We start from the raw sequence: 19,042 nt of genomic DNA on the forward strand, positions 1-19,042 counted from the left end.
TTAAAGAATTGGACGTCGGACAAACCTTCGGGTGATTCTTCAGAGAGCATGTTTTCAGCTGGTTTTTTTGTGTCTGTGGGACCGGATGATCCGATGTGTTCCACTCAGAGCGTCGGAGTAATATTTAGGAGTAATGATCAGTGAACATTGGCTTTTGAATTCAAATCTTAACAGAGCCGGATTATCCGATGAATTGATCAAAAGGCGTCGGACAAACACATCGGATGAATGACATCAGCAGGAGTTTAAACTATAACGGCTAAACTGGAAAACCTAGTTGGATCGGATGATCCGACCCTACCAGTTCAGTTTATCCGACCTAATCAGCTTTTTCAAAAAGTTTGCAACGGCCACTTTGGTGATCTCTAGCTTATTTAAGGGGGTACCTCGGGTCTTGCCTTTTGAACCCTTGGACATCAGAGGCCACCCCATGAGCTGAGTGAACACATCCACAACTTGAGATCAAGCAATTCAACAAGAAATCAATCCATTGCAAGAGTGCAAGTGTGCCAGAACCTTAGGGCCAACTGAGTGATGGTCAAGTGAAGGCTTAGAGCTTGTTACTCTTGGTGTTTGACGACACCTAGCCGGTCTTGGTGATCGGAGGCTCTTGGTGGGCTCTTGGAGTTTGTGGGAGCCCCAAGAAGAAGAAGTCGTACACGGTTTGAAACCCGCCGTTCCGGAGATGGAGAAAGGGTATTCTTAGTGGATACTTGCTCTTCGTGATGCAAGGGAGCGATACCCTTTGTGGGTGCTCCAACGTGGACTAGGGGGGAGCGTCAACTCCTCGATACCACGGGAAAAAATCCGGTTGTCTCTTGTCCATTCTTATTTATTTTTAAGCAATTTACTTAGTTGTTTTTCAGTTCTTGCTCTTTGCTTGTTTGTTGAGACTAGGACTTGCCTTATTAGTTTGCTTCAATTGGGCTAGCCTTTGCATGTTAGTGTGATCCCTCCTAGGAAAATGGCTTTGTTAGTGTGGTTACCTACTTAGTTTCATCATGTTAGTGTGCTATAGACTTTAGGTCTTTGAACTATAGGCTTGGGCAACACTAGTGATAGGCTAAGGACTTGGTAGAAATTTAAAAAGTCCCAATTCATCCCCCCTTCTTGGGCCACGATCTTTTCAATTGGTATCAGAGCCTAGGCTCTCTTTTTAGGGTCTAACAACCTAGAGAAATGGCCCCGGGGAGTAGGGTACCACCCAAGCTCGATGGACGAAACTATAGCTATTGAAAAGCCCGCATGGAGGGTTACCTTGAGGCTCTTAATCCTCTTGCTTGGGAGGTTACCGACAAAGCTATGGATGTTATGGATGAGGACCAAACAAAATGTAATGCTAGAGCCAAAAATGCTATGTTTGATGCTATTAGCCAAGATATCTTTGCACGCGTGCATAGCAAGAAAACCGCTCATGAAGTGTGGAAAGAGCTTGAGACCATTCATGTTGGGTCTAAGAAGCTCCGTGAGGAGAAGTACCAAGTGCTTAAGGAAAAACTCAATAAATTCAAGATGCATCCTAGTGAACTAGTTGAACAAATGTATGCTAGGTTGAATGTTCTTATTGAAGACATTAATGCACTTGAAATTTCTCCTTTGTCTTCTAGTGACATCATCCGGAAGATTCTTCACCCATTGCACAAGCCCAAGTACAACATTGTGACATCCTTGCTATATGAGAAAGATCTTTCAACATTGCTAGTGAGTGAAGTGGTTGGGAAAATTCGGTCACATGAGATGTTTCTCTTGGGTGAAATTGATCCTCCTCAAGCCAAAGGTGGTCTTGCCCTTAAAGCTAAAGGCGAGAACAAATCAAGCAAGAAAAGCAAGGGCAAGGCACCTATGTCAAGTTCAAGTGAAGCAAACGATGACTCAAGTGATGAGGATGATGATGAAGACACCAAGTTTGCTCTCCTCATGAAGAAGGCCATAAAGCTCATGTCAAGGTTGAACAAGAAGGGGTACAACATCGACCCCAAGAAAAACAAGTTCTGTACAAGGAAGCCCAAAGATAATCTCAAGAAGATATGCTATGTTTGTGGCAAGTACGGTCATCTCTCTTATGATTGCCCTCAAGAATCTAACAAAAAGCAAGATTAGGATAATCAACCAAGGCACAAGAAAGATCATGATCACAAGAAAGACTATGACAAGAAAGAGTACAAGAAGAGGTCTTTCAAGAAGAAAGAGAAGATCAATGACTCCAAGAACGTCATTGTGGGGATCGCCATCCATGATGATGAACCACCGCTACCTCCACCACCCATGTGCCTCATGGCTAGAGGTAACTCCAAGGTGAATTCCGATGACTCATGCTCTAGTGATGATGATAGTGATAATGAGTTATCTCCTAGTGATCTTAAGGCTCTTCTAGATGAATATAATGACATGATCAAGAAGCTTAAGTCCAAACTCAAGTATTTAAAAATGTGCATTTTGAGCTTAAGTCTTCACATGATGAGTTACTTGTTAGACACAATGAGGTAGTAGAGACTCTAACAAGTAACTCATCAATGTATCAACTTCTTGAGAAACACATGTGGAGTCTTCCAAATCTTTCACTAATCATGATATCCCTAGTTCTTCCAAGACTAACCATGATAGGGAAAGAGAACTTGAGGAGGAGCTGCAAAGCTTGACCAAGTGCATGTTCAATGTGATAAGAGGAGAATACTTGCACAAGGAGATTCTCTTCAACAATGCAAGGCACTTTGGAACCAAGGGTCTTGGATCCTTCCCCAAGCGAGGGGCACAAATATGGCTCGGTTGGCTACAGGAATTGGGCGCGCGGGAATATTGGGCACTGGTTTGGGCTACTGTTGGAGCTGTGTTTTAATCATTCGTATCCAAAATTATCTTTTGGGAGTAAATTTTGGTCAGTGTTGGAGATGCTCTTACAAAATTACAAATAAACTACAACAACTCATCTACTCTCACGGTCTTATCAACTGACTAGTAGATGCCTAGATTACAAGGAAGTAAGAGCATCTCAAGCAGGCTCCTACTCACAGCCCATATAAGCATTTTGGGGGCTCAGGTCAAAAAATGAGGATAGCCCCCAAAATAAGTAGGCACCAAAATTGCCCCCCAACTGTAGCACATGGCCCCATCTCCGCAACTACCTCCTGCGCCTGTCTCTCCCTCCCGCGTGCGTGCGAATCTCTCTATCCTACTCGCCGGTGCCCTCACCTGCTCCGCTGTCCTCCTCGCCTGGCCCTATCGAGGCACACCGCTGTCGTCGCCCGCTTCTGCTGCCGTCTCTCTTCCTCGGCCAGATCTGTAGCTTCTGGAGCCAAAGCCGGCCTTCACCTGTGCTGCCCGACTCCGTCTGGCGCCGCCTTCCGCCCACGCTCCGCCACCCCACCTCCGTCCAGCGCCGCCCTCCGCCCGTGCTGCCCGAATCCATCAGACGCCATCCTCCGCTCGTGTCGCCCGACTCCGTCCGGTGCCGTCCCACTTGGAATTCTAATTGTGAGTTTGCCCTCTTTTTTTGACTTTGTATTGTTGCCCCTGCTATTCTCAAATTGTTTGCATTATTACCCCATTTGCCCCTACTTTTCTTTAAAAATTGGGGCAAATATGCAAATATTAGAGGCCATGGTGCAACAATTTGATAATAGCAGGGGCACAATGCAAAAGTTAGAAAAAATAAGAGATAACTAACAATTAGACCTCAAAACGAGAGTAACCATGCAAATACCCCTTATGCAGCGTTAGCCTCAAGCCCTAAACAGACACATGTCTCTATCACCGCGTACCTAGTCCAATTATGGCCTTTTTGTGAGCACGCACCAAGTCCACAAGCATCGACTTCAACGCTTTAAATGTAATGTCGGTTGGTCAATTTTGATATTTTCTAGGGCGTGCGCAAGGGCAGCCGTAATGGGAGAAACTACGAGTAGTTTCCATACTTGCCATGTTTTTCTTTCTCCCTTCTCACCCAATCTCTTCTTTGTTTTTTTAGTTCATGTGTAGACATATTTTCTTATATAAGAACCAATTTTTTCATCTCTTCTTCTTAATTGTCTTATCACATCATCAACTTTTTTAATGACATCATATTTTTATTTTTCTTTCTTTTTCTAATTATGAGAGCCCCGAGGCTGCGGCCAGCCAGGGCCTCCACGTCGGTCAAAAAAAATCTGCGCCGTCGCTACCAAAACAAACGTCAGCGAAATGCCCTCGCCGTGGACAAAAAATCTTCGTTCTCGCTACTGTACAATGCCTTGCGCGTGCTTAATTTCTGTTGGCTAGAAGCTTCTTGGTCCTCAGCTCTGCCTTGCGTCGGTGGTCCGGCTTCCTGAGTCATCCTCTTCCTTTGCTTTCTCCCCCGTCCCCTTCTTCTTAGCTTCTAAGGTAAGCTTTGCTTCCTCTACTGTTCCTCACGGACACGGTTGCTTTTCCCTGCTCCGAGCTTTAGTTCCATTCTTATCTCACGTCCCTTTCTAGATTTGGACAGCTGCCTCCCCATGGTCCTCCGATCCTTCTCCTTCCTTTTCTCGCTGGTTCTTCTACCAAATCGAGTTTAGCATTTGCGTCTGTTCGTTTTCTACTCCGCGCTACGCGTCCATCTTCCGTGCGGGCGGCGGGCCGGTGTTGCAGCCGCCGGCCGCGGCGTCCCGTCGCTGCCCCATTGTTCCGTCTCCCCGGTTTGCCACTTTCGCCATGCTTCTTCTACGAACCGCCGGCCGCCGGCCGCCGCGCGCCGGAGCCGCAGCCATGGTCGCCGGTTTGCCATCTTCACCATGGTCCTTCTAGGAACCGCGGGCCACCGCGCGCCGGAGCCAGTCACGGTCGTCGGAGGCACAGTCACGACCGCAGCTCCAGCCGCGGGCCGCCAGCCGCCGCGCGCCCGAGCCGCAGCCATGGTCGCCGCTTTGTCATTTTCACCATGGTTCTTCTAGGAACAGTCACGGCCACAGCTGGGCGTGGTAACGGGCATGGTCCCGGTGGCCTCTCCGCACTCCAACATGATCCATAAATTTTTAATTTAAAATTATATAAAATTAGAGTTCTTTTTTTAATTCGTTTTTTAGATTTTCTAGACTAAAATTTAGGATCTTTTACCACCTCTAGCCGCAGCTCCAGCCACGGGCCGCCGCGTGCCTCTTGCCTGACAAGGAGGCAGAACATGGTGTAGCGGAATGCCTTCATGTCGTCACCGGGCGCGCCGGCCTCGCCCGCGCGCAGCTTGTCCAGCCACGTGCCATCACTATAAAAAAAATCATTCAATCTATGATGAACTAAATTCATTACCAAATTATTGAAAAAACATCGCAAAGTAGTGCCTATGACAATTTCGTAACGATTTTGCATAACGTCATGGAATGAGTGTCATAAATTAAATTGATCGATGTTTTTTACGTAAACATCATAGATTAGCACGATCTATGATGTTTCTAAACCGTCACAGAACAACCCGAAGTCCACTTAGTCCAACCCAAACTCAGTATCTATGACAAAAATAAATGTCACAGATGTTGTCACATATGATGTCATGTATTCAACCATTAATGACATGGACATTAACGTGACATCTGACGTAGCGGCCAACATGGATAATGACGTGGCGTTTTTTTAGAGCGTCTGACCCATTTGTTATTGGGTCCATTCGGAATTGGGCCGCTTGATGGGCCATTTTTCAGCCTACTATAATTCCAAGATTAAAACCCCATTAAATAGCCAATCTTACAAGTCCAAGGAAATTCAGCCTATTTATCAAAATAATCAATTCAGCACACAAGACATACAAAATTTATCATCCAATTTACCAGAATTGTCGTTCAAATATGGTACCTAATTCTCTAGAATTAAACTCACAGTACAAAAAATCAAGCCCATAGTCTACTTAAGTTTTAATTTAGCACAAGATCTTAAAATAATAAAAGATCATCCTTGTTTCATTTGCCTTCAAATTTCAATCTCATCTCACTATTTGTTGCTTATTCCATTTCATCCTAACATGAAAGACCACATTGCCAAATATTAATCAAGAGGGCAATATTTGCGATGGAAACTACTGAAACTATAAGAAATCGCCGCGTTGTTGCATGAGCTAGCAAACTCAGGCATAGATGACAGTATAAATGGAAAACAATAAAGATGCTTTGACTTAATGATGTAGTCAGGTAAAAAAATGACAGTGGATTATTGCTAACACTAAATTTCAGTATGGTTTGAGATAATAAACTGCAAAAAAGTTGTTCTTACCATAATTAACTAAAGAACATGAGAACCAAATAAGAAGATAAACACAAATTAACAGAACCAAAGAAATGACTAACCACATGCTTTTACAATCATTTGTGAGAACCAAATAAAAAGATAAACAAGTAATATCCTTGACCAAGCAGTACTTTCATTATTGCAAGAAAAGAACTTTCCCAAAATTAACATTACCTGAGCTTGTCAATCTAATTTGCTTCTGAATAAAGACAACAGAGATGCACAAGAAAGCTAGAAGCTTGCAGCTGTCCGAAGCTCGTAAAAACACTACGATTAAACTAGTGCTAGTAGAAAATAAAGCTAAAACATGCAGATCATGATCACTTGATTGTTGCAAGGGAATAACCAATTAACCCCAGCACATCTTCTATGCTACTGATCATACGATTTCTAATAATTGAGGACAGCACAGTACACTAGATCGGAGCAAAGGAATGCAAAAGAACCGTGTTGCCGTACCACTGACCAAAGCTCTAGGCAAGATCAAATCAACACTTTTGCATTAAGACTGTGAGTGATTGAATTGCTTAACAAAGGATTACAAGAGGGTTACATATAAATAGGCAAGGGAGTTCAAGAGACTATAGTGTGAATACAAGCTAGGAAGTCCCTTGCCTAATAACTCAATACAGAAGCCCAGGAGAACACCTAGGCATGCGCATGGCAGCAGTCAATGCGCTAGGCACAGGAGCCAAATTAAAGGAGCAAGAACAAAAACCAAAGAGGCACACTAAATATGCTAACACCCCCGGCAGACAGAGCATTGGTGCAACGGACGTTCAGACTGAACCAAAACTCCATGAAGACCGAAGATGGCAGCCCTTTGGTGAAGATATCTGCATACTGAAATGATGTGGGAATGGGAAGAACACGGACATCACCAAGAGCAATGCGTTCCCGCACAAAGTGAAGATCAATCTCAATATGCTTGGTGTGTTGATGTTGGACAGGGTTGGCTGACATATAGACAGTGCTGATGTTGCCACAGTAGACCAATGTCGAACGATGTAGAGGAGACTGTAACTCACTGGGGAGTTGATGAAGCCAGGATGCCTCAGCAACAGCAATGGCAACAACGCGATATTCAGCCTTAGCACGAGAGCGAGAAACAATATTCTGTTGCTTGGAGGACCAGGAGATGAGGTTGTCACCAAGGAAGACCGCATAGCCCGAAGTGGACTTGCGAGTGTCCGAAAGCCTGCCCAATCAGCATCAGAATAGATGACCAGCACGTGTTGTGTGGTGGGACGAAGTACCAAGAACAAATTGAGGGTCCTGCGAATGTAGCGAAGAATCCGCTTGAGAGCAGCCAAGTGTGGTTCTCGTGGATCGTGCACGTGGAGACAAACTTACTGGACGACATAAGCAATTTCTGGACGAGTGAAGGTCAGATACTGAAGCGCACCAGCCAAACTACGAAAGTAAGTGGGATCCTGAACTGGTTGGCCAACATCAGTAGAGACCTTTGGGTTGGTGTCAACAGGAGTAGAGTAGGGTTTGCATTCAGCCATACCAGCCCGGTCCAGAGTCTCCATCATGTACTGCTGCTGAGACAGGAACATGCAACCATCTCGGTGCTGAACTTTCATCCCAAGAAAGTGATGCAACTTGCCAAGGTCCTTCATACTGAATTCATGCTGTAGAGCAGAGATGATCTGACAAAGGACCTCCGAGGATGAGGCAGTGAGTATAATGTCATCCACTTAAAGCAGCAAGTTGACAGTATCAGTGCCTCGATGAAACACGAACAGAGATGTGTCAGCCTTTGCATTCAAAAAACCAAGGGAGAGAAGGTAGGTGGCGAAGCGACTGTACCATGCCCGAGGAGCGTGCTTGAAGCCATATAGGGACTGTTGAGACGACAAACATATCTGGGATGAGCAAGATCCTCAAAACCAGCAGGCTATGCAGCAAAAACTGTCTCCGATAAAGTCCCATGAAGGAATGCATTCTTCACGTCAAGTTGATGAACTGGCCATCCGGACTGTCCGAACGGTGGTGGGCTTCACGACAGGTCTGAAGGTTTCATCAAAGTCAATTCCTGGGTGCTGAGTGAAGCCACGTGCGACCGAACGGGCCTCATAGCGCTCGAGGGACCTGTCAGCCCTGAACTTGTGCTGGAAAAGCCACTTTCCAGTGAGGTCATTGGCGTGAGAGGGCCGAGGAATGAGATACCAGGTGTGGTTCTACATGAGAGTAGAGTACTCGTCTTCCATGGCAGCCCGCCAATTAGGGTCGCCGAGGGCGCTGCGGTATGTGTAAGGTACTGGGGACAGCGTCATGCTGTTGTAGATGCTGGGGAAGCAGTGGCCGACTTTGGCCCGAGTTGTCATGTTGTGTTTGTTGGTGATGGGCTTGACAGGCACAACACCCTTGGGCAGAGGCGGCGTGCTAGGGGCCTGAGGTGAAGCAGGGCGCCGCCGGGAGTAGACCTGCAGAGGGTGGGGCTTTGCAGGAGGCGCAATCTGCCGTTGAGAATGGACTAGCAGAGGTCGGATCTCTGCTGGGGGCATGACGGAGGGCCCCTGCTGGGGGCAGCAGGGGCGCCTGATCGGGGCGAAGGAGCCGGCGTGGCAGCCGGGCTGGGCACCAGCGAGGCTGCCGGGTGCGACGTCGAGGCCGCCGAGCGAGGCATCGGCGAGACTGCCGGTGCGATGTCGAGATCGCCGAGCGGGGCATCGGCGAGGCCACCGGGAGCGACCCAGGCCTGTAGGGGCTGCCGGGTTGAGCACTAATGAGGCTACCGGGTGCGGCCCAACAGAGACCGCCGGACTGGGCACCGGCGAGGCCGTCGGAGTGATGGTGGGGGTTGGCGAGACGGCAATAGCGCCTGAGCTAGGTGCCACATGTGGATAGCCCGCGCGGGTGCTGGTGGTCATCTGCCAGGAGGAGCCGCACGGGGGATTGCGACGCGCTTGTCGTCTACGGAGTCATCCGGTGATATCAAGATGGACGCGATTTCTTGATCTGAGGGTAATTGTAGCTCTGTTTCTACATGTAGGGTGTGAGTGAGGTGTGCGTGTTTGTAGAGTGAATACATCTGTAAGGCATAAAAAAACCTACTGTTTTCAATTAAAAAAAAAGAGTCTGGTACAAATTGCTAGTGGGAGTATCGTACTGTAATCCTAAGCGACATATTTTGAACGTGAGAAAGTAATACCCTGATGCATTCTTCTATGTTATCAGTATCCCAACTGTCCTAACGCGACCTACCTATACATAACTCTTGAGGCTATGAATTCCTTTCATCTTAAGGGCGTGATAGGGGTGAACTCATCATGCTTGTCATGGGCCTTCCCTAACTCCAAACTGATACGAGTCCAAGGCATCCATGCGCATGCCAGTCTGGTTATTTGTTTGGAAACAGGGTACTTGGACCCCTGCAATTTATCTAAACTTTGGATTAATCTTATTGTCAAATTTCCAAGACTAACTGGTTATCCCTATAATATTCGTTGTTGTTATCCACCATCTCCGTTAGATCATTGTTTTAGACTATTGTAATTCTAGACAATTCATACAAAAAAGTTGTAAAAAATCAACTAGTGCATTGAGGCCTTGAGGGAAGTTCATCACTTGATTTGGAGTCCCAAGCATCAACCAAATGTGTAATCCCCCAACCTTCCCTTCACCAACCCTCCACCCTCCACCCAACACATCAAAACACACTCAGTGCACACACACATTACAAACCTATAGCTACCTTATCACACCACAAGGATGCATGAAAGAGCTTAAAGATTGTATGCATGCATGCTAATCAGCCATGCCCAAGCCAAGACCTTTCATTCTCCTCCTGATCGCCACCACCGCCTGCGTCGCCAATGCCGTCGCCGGCGAGGTCCCACTGCCGCAGGAGCCTGCGCAGCAGGAAGCTCCGCCCGCCTCGTTCCCCGGCGAGTGGCAGCTCCTCCACGCGAGCATCGGCGTGTCGGCGATGCACATGCAGGTCCTCCCCGGCGACTTCGTCCTCATGTTCGACCGCACCGACACGGGGCTCTCCAACATCTCCCTCGCCGCGATGGCGCCGTGCGCCGCCACCGCCGACGGCGGCGCCGACTGCACGGCGCACTCGGTGCTCCTCGACCTCCGCTCCAACGTGCTCCACCCGTACCCGCTCGCCACCAACCCGTGGTGCTCGTCGGGGGCGCTGCTCCCCAACGGCACGCTGCTCCAGACCGGCGGCTTCTCTAACGGCGACCGCGTCGCGCGGCTCTTCTCCCCGGCGACCGGCTGGGTCGAGCTGCCCTCCTTCCTCGCCGCGCGCCGCTGGTACGCCACCGACATGATCCTCCCCGACGGCCGCGTGATCGTCCTCGGCGGCCGGAGGCAGTTCAACTTCGAGTTCTTCCCGCGCGACGGCGCCGCGCCGGCGCTCACGTTCTTCCCGTTCCTCGACGAGACCACGGAGCTCGACGCCGAGGACAACCTGTACCCGTTCCTCCACCTCCTCCCCGACGGCACGGTCTTCGTCTTCGCCAACGACCGCGCCGTCGTCTTCGACCCCTACAACCGCGCGCCGCTCCGCCGCCTCCCCGCCGTCCCGGGCGGCGTGCCGAGGAACTACCCGTCGTCGGGGTCCTCCGTCCTCCTCCCGCTCCGCCCCGACGCACCCGAGCACGCCGAGGTGCTGGTCTGCGGCGGCGCGCCGCGCGGCGCGTACCACCTCGCGCTCCGCAACGCCACGTTCGTGCCCGCCGACCGGACCTGCGCCCGCATCGCGCCCACGGACCGGGACCCCGCGTGGGCGATCGAGGAGATGCCGCTGGCCAGGGTCATGGGCGACATGGTGCTGCTCCCCACCGGCGACGTGCTGATCGTGAACGGCGCGGCGGCCGGCACCGCCGGGTGGGAGCTGGGGCGGGGGCCCGTCACGCGGCCGGTGCTGTACAGGCCGGACGCGCAGCTCGGCGCGCGGTTCGAGGCGCTGGCGGCGTCGGCGATCCCGCGGATGTACCACTCGTCGGCGGCGCTGGACACGTACGGCCGGGTGCTCGTCGGCGGCAGCAACCCGCACGTCGGGTACGTGTTCGCGAACGCGACGTACCCGACGGAGCTGAGCCTGGAGGCGTTCCTGCCGCCCTACATGGACGCGCGGCTGGACGGCGCGCGGCCGCGGGTGCTGGCGGCGCCGGGGGAGGTCGGGTACGGCGAGGCGACGGCCGTGCGGTTCGAGGTGCCGGCGCCCTCCGGCGCGGCGGCGGCGGCCCCGGGGGAGGTGCGGGTGGCCGCGGTGGCGCCGGCGTTCGCGACGCACTCGTTCGGGATGAACCAGCGGGCGGTGGAGCTCGCCGTGGGGAGGGTGGCGCAGCTGGACGTCGGGGTGTACGAGGCCGAGGTCGCCGCGCCGCCGACGCCCGGGCTGGCGCCGCCGGGGTACTACATGTGGTTCGTGGTGCACGCCGGCGTGCCCAGCAGCGCCGCCTGGGTGCGCATGCGGCCGCTCGGGCCGGCGACATGATGATGATCAGGCTAAAGTCCCAACATTTTGCGCGCGTGTTGAGTAGGACAGATTCAGCTACACATAAAGATTGGCAATGAAGAATCTTGCACACAGTAGACTGAATTTCCCCCATTGCTTGACCAGGCGGTTTAGTTTTTTTTTTGTCACTCGTTTTCTGATCATCTGATCTATTAAACTTTAATTTCAGTCTCTAACCTAGATAGATTGTAACAATTCCCCATCTTTTCTATCAATATATATCTGACTTGGCTTGCTCCTCCCGTCAACGCACGCTCACTGGTCACAACTCAGGCATAAATGATGCTAAAAAAAAAAACTCAGGCATAAATGCCAAGACAGCAAGAGGAAAGGTTTCGACTCGCTGTTTGCCCTCGTCTCTTGGAAGATTTGGAAGGAAAGGAATGCACGAGTGTTTAGAGGCAATTCTAAGTCGGATCACCACCATCAGGACAGAAGCTTAGTCGTGGATGGATGCCGGAGCAACAAAGCTTGGTTGTTTGCTGTGTGAGTAATCGCCTATGTAAAACTACCGGCCGGCCCGGTCTAATTCATATAATTCTAGATTTAGGCTGGCCAGCGCACGAAGTCGTGGCGACGTGGCGTGTTGTGCAAACTGACTTTTGTCTTCCTATCTTAATACAAAGATACACAGATCTCTAGCGAATTCGAGAAGAAAATATTGACAGGTGGTTTAACCTGCCTGCTTGGTTCAAAAAAAAAAACACATGCTGCCTCCATATCTATTAACAGCTTGTGCTTTGCAAAAGACCAAACTGCCAATTAAAATTTACTTAAAATTGTCCACCATTGCCATTTACTTACCATACATCCCCTACTAAGTTCATTGTAGCCATCATCAATCCATGCTACGGCTTAGCCTTGTAATTTTGAGAGACATAAGTATTAGTAATTTCTTCTGTGTAAAATAAAAGAATTTGCTTATATTCTAACACTATACAGTTAACAATTTTTCCATACACTTTTCCATCCACATATTATTTTCACTTTGTACCGTGCAAATGTGTTTGACATTTATTTAGTTGAACCTACAATATAAAAAAAACTTTCCCACACAAAGTAATTTTTTCGCAAACTTTTTTTCTATGTGTGTATCGTTCATATGTAAAATAATAAAAATTGTATTGGGTCGATGCACTAGTTATAAAGTAATTTTTTTGCAAACTTTTAGCACCCATACTGTATGTTTAAAATTGCAAAGCCATGAGCGGAATGGGTCGATGCACTAGTTATAAAAAAATAAATGAATATAATAGGGACTTTGGTTAAACTGATATTGGGGTGGATTTCGATCACGTATTTCATTAAGAGGGATATTGGGGTGGATCTTGTTATGTACAATCATACAGAGGTAACAAAGTAACAATCAGATATCGAGATTGGTGCTTTTTATGTACCGTGAGTTGGCAAAAGATGACTGAACTACAGGGAAACTAATTTGATCTGAGGACGAGCGGTTTCACTTCTCTGGTCCACTGGGGAAGCGACGAAGGCACCTGATGTTTGGCAGCGGCTTCCTTGCTCTTTGTGATGCACTTCCATGCGTCTCCTCCCCTTCCCCTGAAGCAGCAGATACAGTCAAGCAAAAATTGAATAGCATATATAAAAACCACTCAAGAAGCATGCAAGCAGTTTTTTTTTTCTTTTGTGTCAATTTACCTGAAAAGAAGGTAGAAGGACTGAAAGTGATGATGTTTGTCTCAAAGCTGAAAGGATCTCTTGTGTACGACACATACCATTTTCTTGCAACGCGGTCGATGTCATCCTCTGCATATGCTGTGACTTGCTGGATGTGATGGAACTTATCCCACTCAGGGCTAGATTTTACCTTTGGCTATGGAAGTGAGCAGAGATTTGTTACAGTCTATCTGCAAATGCCTTAGTTTTATATCCTGCAAGTATCCAGGGAGCGTTTTCATGTCGTAATCCTCCAGCTTGAGCATCTGCAGTGCAGGCAGACCCTCCAATCCCTTTATCTTTGGGCACATGGAGATGCAAAGCCTCTGTAATTTTGGGAGGTTACGGATTCTCTCCAGCTCAGGGCTTTCTAACACTTCAAGGTCAACAATAGAACCTAAGTTCTCCGGATGGTCTAGGTGCTCCTGATCGGATGTCTGTAGGAATTTTGGCCCAATATTCTTGATTGATGGGGCTCGATCAACCTGGAGGAATTCCAAGCATGGGAGCTGACACAAGCCATCTGGGAGCTCCTTGCAACAAGGCAAGTCTATCATCGTCAGAATCCTCAAGTTCCCAAGAGGCATAACTGATGTCGACAACATCCATTTTGGGAGCCTCTGACCAAAATACCTTATGATTGGAAGGTTCTCAACACAAGGAGGAGGACAGAGCTCATCAAACACCTCCTCGATTAGTCGCTGCTCTTGCTCAAAGATTCCTTCATCTTTTACCAAACCATCATCCCCATGTCTAATTGTGCAACTTAAGCGGAGATAGCTTAGGCGCACCTTTTCACTAAGTTTAGCCTTTGAAGCAAATGAGGAAGAAGGTACATTCTCCAGACCCCTTATATGAAGCTCCAAGGTATGAGAGAGGCCCCAATTCTTCCAAACTGCACCAGTCACCATCCATCTGGGCTGGAAATCCATATAATTTTCTCAAATATTTAGAATGCCAAAACCTCTGGGTATATGGTTTACACTTGTGCCACTAAGGTTAAGAAGCCTTAATTGTCGTAGTTTTACAATGCTATGAGGAAGCTTCACCAGACTTTCACAGCGGAAAAGGTAAATGTACTGCAAGAATTTCATCTTGCCAATGCTTTCTGGCAGTCGAGATATGTTTGAATGTTTTATGGACAAGTACCTCAAGTGTTTAAGTCTAAAGAAAGATTCAGATAGTGCTTCAAATTTTGCAGACTGTATATGCAGGATCCGTAGACACGAAAAAGAATGGAATGAATCACTAGGCTTGAATTTTACATGCCCAACTAATATGAGTGTTCTCACTGATATCTGTGCTTGTAGAAAACTCCATTCTAACTCATCTGATTCTGATCCTGTGGTTTCTATTGATAACCAAATAAGCTTCTGTGAATTAATTTTACCAATAATATCACTTCCAATCCTGTGAGCTACAAGGGCTTCATTCCTAGCCACATATTGGGCAAATGAGCGAACAACATCATGCATGCTGCAAACTTGTTGATCAATGTACTTTTTATCTGGCTCTATAAGATTCCTTAGTATTAACTCTTCATAGTGTTGTCTTCCTAATTCTTCTAAATCATGTGAGTTTCCATGAAGAAATCCTTCACTAATCCACATTCCCACAATTTCATCAAGAAAGAAACATGTGCTCTTGGGGAGGATGGAGTAATGTAGAAAGCAAGACTTCAAACTAGGGTGCAAATCTTGGTAGCTGAGGTATATTGCATAGTTGAGCTCTTCAGGCATTTGAGATACTGACCATATAGAATCATTCAGAACATTTTCCCAGTCACCTCGTCTTGTCCTTTTCTGGCGCAGGAAGCCTGCCATTACTTTGACAGCAAGCGGCAAACCATCACATTTTTCTATAATTTCCATTCCAATATCCTTTAACATATCAATCTGATGTTCATTGTTTTCATGCCCAACTATCTGTAAGTAGTTGAAAAAAAGCTAGTGTGAGTACTAATGTATCTTCCTAAGTACTACATCAAGAAAGACTCCTGCTTTCTTAGTCTCCAGCAGCACAGGATTCTGACGATCGTATTTTGCATATACAAGTGCAATTGAATAACTCAATAAAGTTTGGAAGTTTATTCCAAGACAAATGTGAAACTATTCTTGTCATGCCATCAATATTGTTAGGGATCACCATTCTAAAGCTTTGACTGTAGTCTTACAACATTCTGTATTTAGTTGCCACTTGAGTAAATATGATTTAGCTGGGGATTTTGGTCATTGCCTATGTCTTGATTAGTCATCTCTTTCTTTTTCTTGGTATTGACTCATTGTGAAAATACTACCACATACAAACACTTAGTCATTCACCAACTGCCTGTTCTTTTTTACTTAGAAAATTAGGTATATCCTTACACTTATTATGACTTTAGATTTATTATTGTTTAATGTGTTAAGGAGGAGGCATTATTTTAAATCACAGTTTTCCCTCAGGTTGTTATGGATGTTTCCTGCATTCCTGTTCCTAGCAAAGAAAAAAAAAGATAGTGGCAATATAATAGAATAGCTCATGGTTATGCCAAGGGTAGAGGAATTTTCAGATTGGGGAAGAACTAGTGGGCTACAACAACGAACATTTGAAGATTACACGAACCTGATTCTTGAGCAAGGACCAGGCAACTTCAGGCTCTAACTTCTTGACATGGTGGTATGGTTCCTCTGCCATCATCCCTCGAGCAACTCTGATATCCCTTGTCATGACAACTACACGGCTACCACAAGCAAGGACGTTGACCAAGGGAGTTTTGAGCACACACTCCCATGCTTCGTTGTTCCAAACATCATCCATCACTAATAAGGTCTTATGCCCATCCAAGACTTTCTTAAGTATTCGCTCAAGTGCACCCTTTGTATTTGTATTTCTAGCTGCTTGGTGATCACCTCCGGCTTCAGCGATGGTTCTCCGTAACAGCTCAATCTTATCAAATTCTTGGTTAACGCTCAACCATATTTTCTTTGTGAACTCTTGTTGTATGATGTTGTTGTTGAAGATGTTCTGGGCAAGAGTGGTTTTACCGATCCCACCAACTCCCTCAATAGCAAAGATCAAAATTTTCTTGTCACCATAGTTAGTTCCCCTACCCTGTGTCATCATCTGCACTAGATTCCTTGTGTCCACCTCTATCTTTTCACCAACCACACATGATATGTCAAGTTCCCCTGATGTCTCCCGCTTTGAAAGATGAGAGGATGCCAACATTCGGTTGCGGTCCTCATACGAACCAAGGTTGATGAAGTCGAAGGCAGTGCCACGGTTCTTGATGCCATCTAACCTCTTGTTAAGGTTCTTGATCCGGCTGCTGATTTCATGGGCATGGAGGGGATTCCGCATGCAAAAGAGCAAGGGGTTGAAGCACCCCGCATCCATGCCTGGCTGCCTCTCCATGGACTTGAGGTGACATAAGTCAAGGATGTCGCTGGACTCATACATGGCGCCCTTAAGCTCTCTCACCCATGCCTGCACACTCTGGTCAGTGATGTTCCGCCGATCGGCATCTGCAAGGGAGTTCTTGAGGTCCCCGAGCTTGGTGCACATCTTATCGATCTCGCCAGAGACCCCTAGCAGCATGTGCACCTCTTCTTTCACCATCTCTGTCAGCATGTTCTGGACATAGGATGCCAAGACATCCAGGACCACCGCCATCAATGTCAGCTTTGGTTTCTGCAGCAACAAAAGTAAAGTAAGTATATATCCATGTACAACATGCCATTGCTTACACCTATGATAATCTGCACCATGCATGCAGTCATCTGAACACAAATGATTGATAGATTGATCCAGAAAGTTTTACTATATTCTCAAAAAGATTCAGTCTTCTCTTGTGCAAAAGTAGGTTCAAAGACCAAACAGGAAAGAACTAATAATACACCATTAGTCCCGTGTTAATATAAGAATAGGATTACATTTTACCAAGGAAAAAATAGGTTATTTTGGTGGGTTTTGCAGGAGTCTAGGAAAAAAATAGCCTATATACGGGTTCGCGGAGGAACCCACTTGCATCCCTGTTAGCAGCTTTTACACCTGTAATCGTAATTAGCAACTATGCCCGTAGAATAGGGGGGAGAGAGATATTGAAGAAAAGATCGAGATCGAGGGAGAACAGGGGTTGCTCCATATGCACCTGACCAATTTGCAGAGGCCTCCTGAGTCTTCAGCTCGTTGCTCTGCGACGGACCGATGGATTGGGGGGCGAGAGGTGCCGGGGCTCTTCCGCATAGCCTTGCTGTTTAACGCGCTTCTGCAAGTCATTGAGTCTGCAAGTCTGAGCCCTTACAGCGTGTGTGGTGCGGAATTATTTAATAATTATCACGCCGTCAAAACTACTAACACGGTGCGCTGATTTTTCTCATTTGATGAGTACATCAAGAGTGCTTATTACCTCACTTGCCGCGTGGCTTAGGAAGGATGCTAACTATGCGAGGAGCTTGTTTGTTTTACATAATATTGACGAAGTCATCATATGTATCTTAGTCTCAATGGGTACGTCACCAACCACTGGAATAGTGGTGGTGGTTAAAATAATAATGACAGTTAATTTTTGAAATAATAAACTTAGAAAAATGTAAGCACCCACGTCGAGCCGTGGACTCGAATTTGGATGAACAAATTACACCACAAGAAACTGTGCCAGCTATGCCCACTTTGCAACTGCCGGTACTTTCAATCATCATCATCATGTAAAAGAGAAATGCAGCAAGTGCACGCCAAAAACAAACTCGTCTAGTTGAGATGTTGTATTGCCTAGTATGGGTTTTACTTTTTTTATGTAATCGATAGCTCCCTACGAGTTCATTAAAAAAGTCATTTGCTCGTCTCTGAACAATAAAAGTAATTGCGTCTCGTATGTGATCTAGAACCATATGGTAGATAGCTCGCTGCAGCTGGGTCCATAAAAACTGAAGTTAGCTAAATCAGCATAAAAATAAAAGCTTATGAAATTACCTAAACCAACATAAGAAACAAATCTTAAGAAAAAGTAGCTAAATCCACATAAAAGTATATTTTTTATCGTAAGAAACCCCACTAGTTAACCACTAAGAACCAGCGCAGCCGAATTTAGTTAGCAAACTACACTACACATGCTGCACACAGTACTCTGCACCCATTGAGCTTGACTTTGACATCGGGTTCCATGTCTTTGGAGTGAGGCAGCGCGTATCATCTATAGAACAATTATATTTGATCGGTTCTTAGTTCTTACACAAATGGATCAATTAGCAAATTCAATTGGAAACAGAAGCTCACGCCTGTCCTCCTGTTTGAGTAATCTAACCTTTTTCCCCAAAAGAAACAGCAGGTGACCAATGCCATCATCTTTGTAACGACCCAAATGTAATTATCATGTTAAGCATTGCATCATGAGCATTCTTAATTTGAATGCATTTGAATTTTACTTTGAATTTTTGATACAATTGAAACTCATGCTTTGAGAAGCAACATGCATTTGGCTTAGAATTTTTGATACAATTGAACTCATGCTTTGAGAGGCAACATGTATTTAACTTTGAATTTTTGATACAATCGAAACTCATGCTTTCAGAAGCAACATGAACTTGACTTTGAATTTTTGATACAATTGAAACTTTTGTTGGGAGTTATTTTGATAAAATACTACATTGAATTGAATTTAGGTGATTTTTCCGGATT

At 46.6% G+C, this 19,042-nt stretch overlaps 3 protein-coding genes and 1 pseudogene across 3 annotated transcripts; 2 read left to right on the forward strand and 2 right to left on the reverse strand.

The window, feature by feature from the left end:
• Positions 1–1,245: 1,245 nt before the first annotated feature.
• On the forward strand, positions 1,246–2,836 carry LOC120684696. Its single transcript, XM_039966594.1, has 3 exons — positions 1,246–2,034; positions 2,101–2,417; positions 2,581–2,836. Exons 1-3 carry the CDS (start codon positions 1,246–1,248, stop codon positions 2,834–2,836), a joined length of 1,362 nt encoding a protein of 453 aa, XP_039822528.1.
• Positions 2,837–5,046: 2,210 nt separating this feature from the next.
• Positions 5,047–8,068, reverse strand: LOC120684698 (uncharacterized mitochondrial protein AtMg00810-like). Its single transcript, XM_039966595.1, has 4 exons — positions 8,041–8,068; positions 7,579–7,927; positions 6,983–7,423; positions 5,047–5,212 (listed from the first exon to the last, which is right to left on the reverse strand). The coding sequence occupies exons 1-4, from the start codon at positions 8,066–8,068 to the stop codon at positions 5,047–5,049; spliced, it is 984 nt and encodes a 327-aa protein (XP_039822529.1).
• Positions 8,069–9,021: 953 nt separating this feature from the next.
• On the forward strand, positions 9,022–11,934 carry LOC120684585 (aldehyde oxidase GLOX-like). The gene has a single exon (XM_039966441.1). The coding sequence runs from the start codon at positions 9,992–9,994 to the stop codon at positions 11,684–11,686; it is 1,695 nt and encodes a 564-aa protein (XP_039822375.1). The 5' UTR covers positions 9,022–9,991; the 3' UTR covers positions 11,687–11,934.
• A 1,017-nt stretch (positions 11,935–12,951) lies between these two features.
• Positions 12,952–17,657, reverse strand: LOC120686501 (annotated as a pseudogene).
• Between the last annotated feature and the right edge of the window lie 1,385 nt (positions 17,658–19,042).

Source organism: Panicum virgatum, chromosome 8N (genome assembly GCF_016808335.1).
Source record: "Panicum virgatum strain AP13 chromosome 8N, P.virgatum_v5, whole genome shotgun sequence".
Taxonomy (NCBI): domain Eukaryota; kingdom Viridiplantae; phylum Streptophyta; class Magnoliopsida; order Poales; family Poaceae; genus Panicum; species Panicum virgatum.

Coding starts and splice junctions, on each gene's coding strand:
- LOC120684696 (XM_039966594.1), top strand. CDS start 1,246: ATGGAGGGTTACCTTGAGGCTCTTAATCCTCTTGCTTGGGAGGTTACC. Junction 2,035..2,100: donor ATCTCAAGAAGATATGCTAT/GTTTGTGGCAAG, acceptor AAGCAAGATTAG/GATAATCAACCAAGGCACAA. Junction 2,418..2,580: donor AAGCTTAAGTCCAAACTCAA/GTATTTAAAAAT, acceptor TGATATCCCTAG/TTCTTCCAAGACTAACCATG.
- LOC120684698 (XM_039966595.1), bottom strand. CDS start 8,068: ATGGCTTCAAGCACGCTCCTCGGGCATG. Junction 7,928..8,040: donor AAGCACGCTCCTCGGGCATG/GTACAGTCGCTT, acceptor TGCTGCTTTAAG/TGGATGACATTATACTCACT. Junction 7,424..7,578: donor GAAATTGCTTATGTCGTCCA/GTAAGTTTGTCT, acceptor CTGATTGGGCAG/GCTTTCGGACACTCGCAAGT.
- LOC120684585 (XM_039966441.1), top strand. CDS start 9,992: ATGCCCAAGCCAAGACCTTTCATTCTCCTCCTGATCGCCACCACCGCC.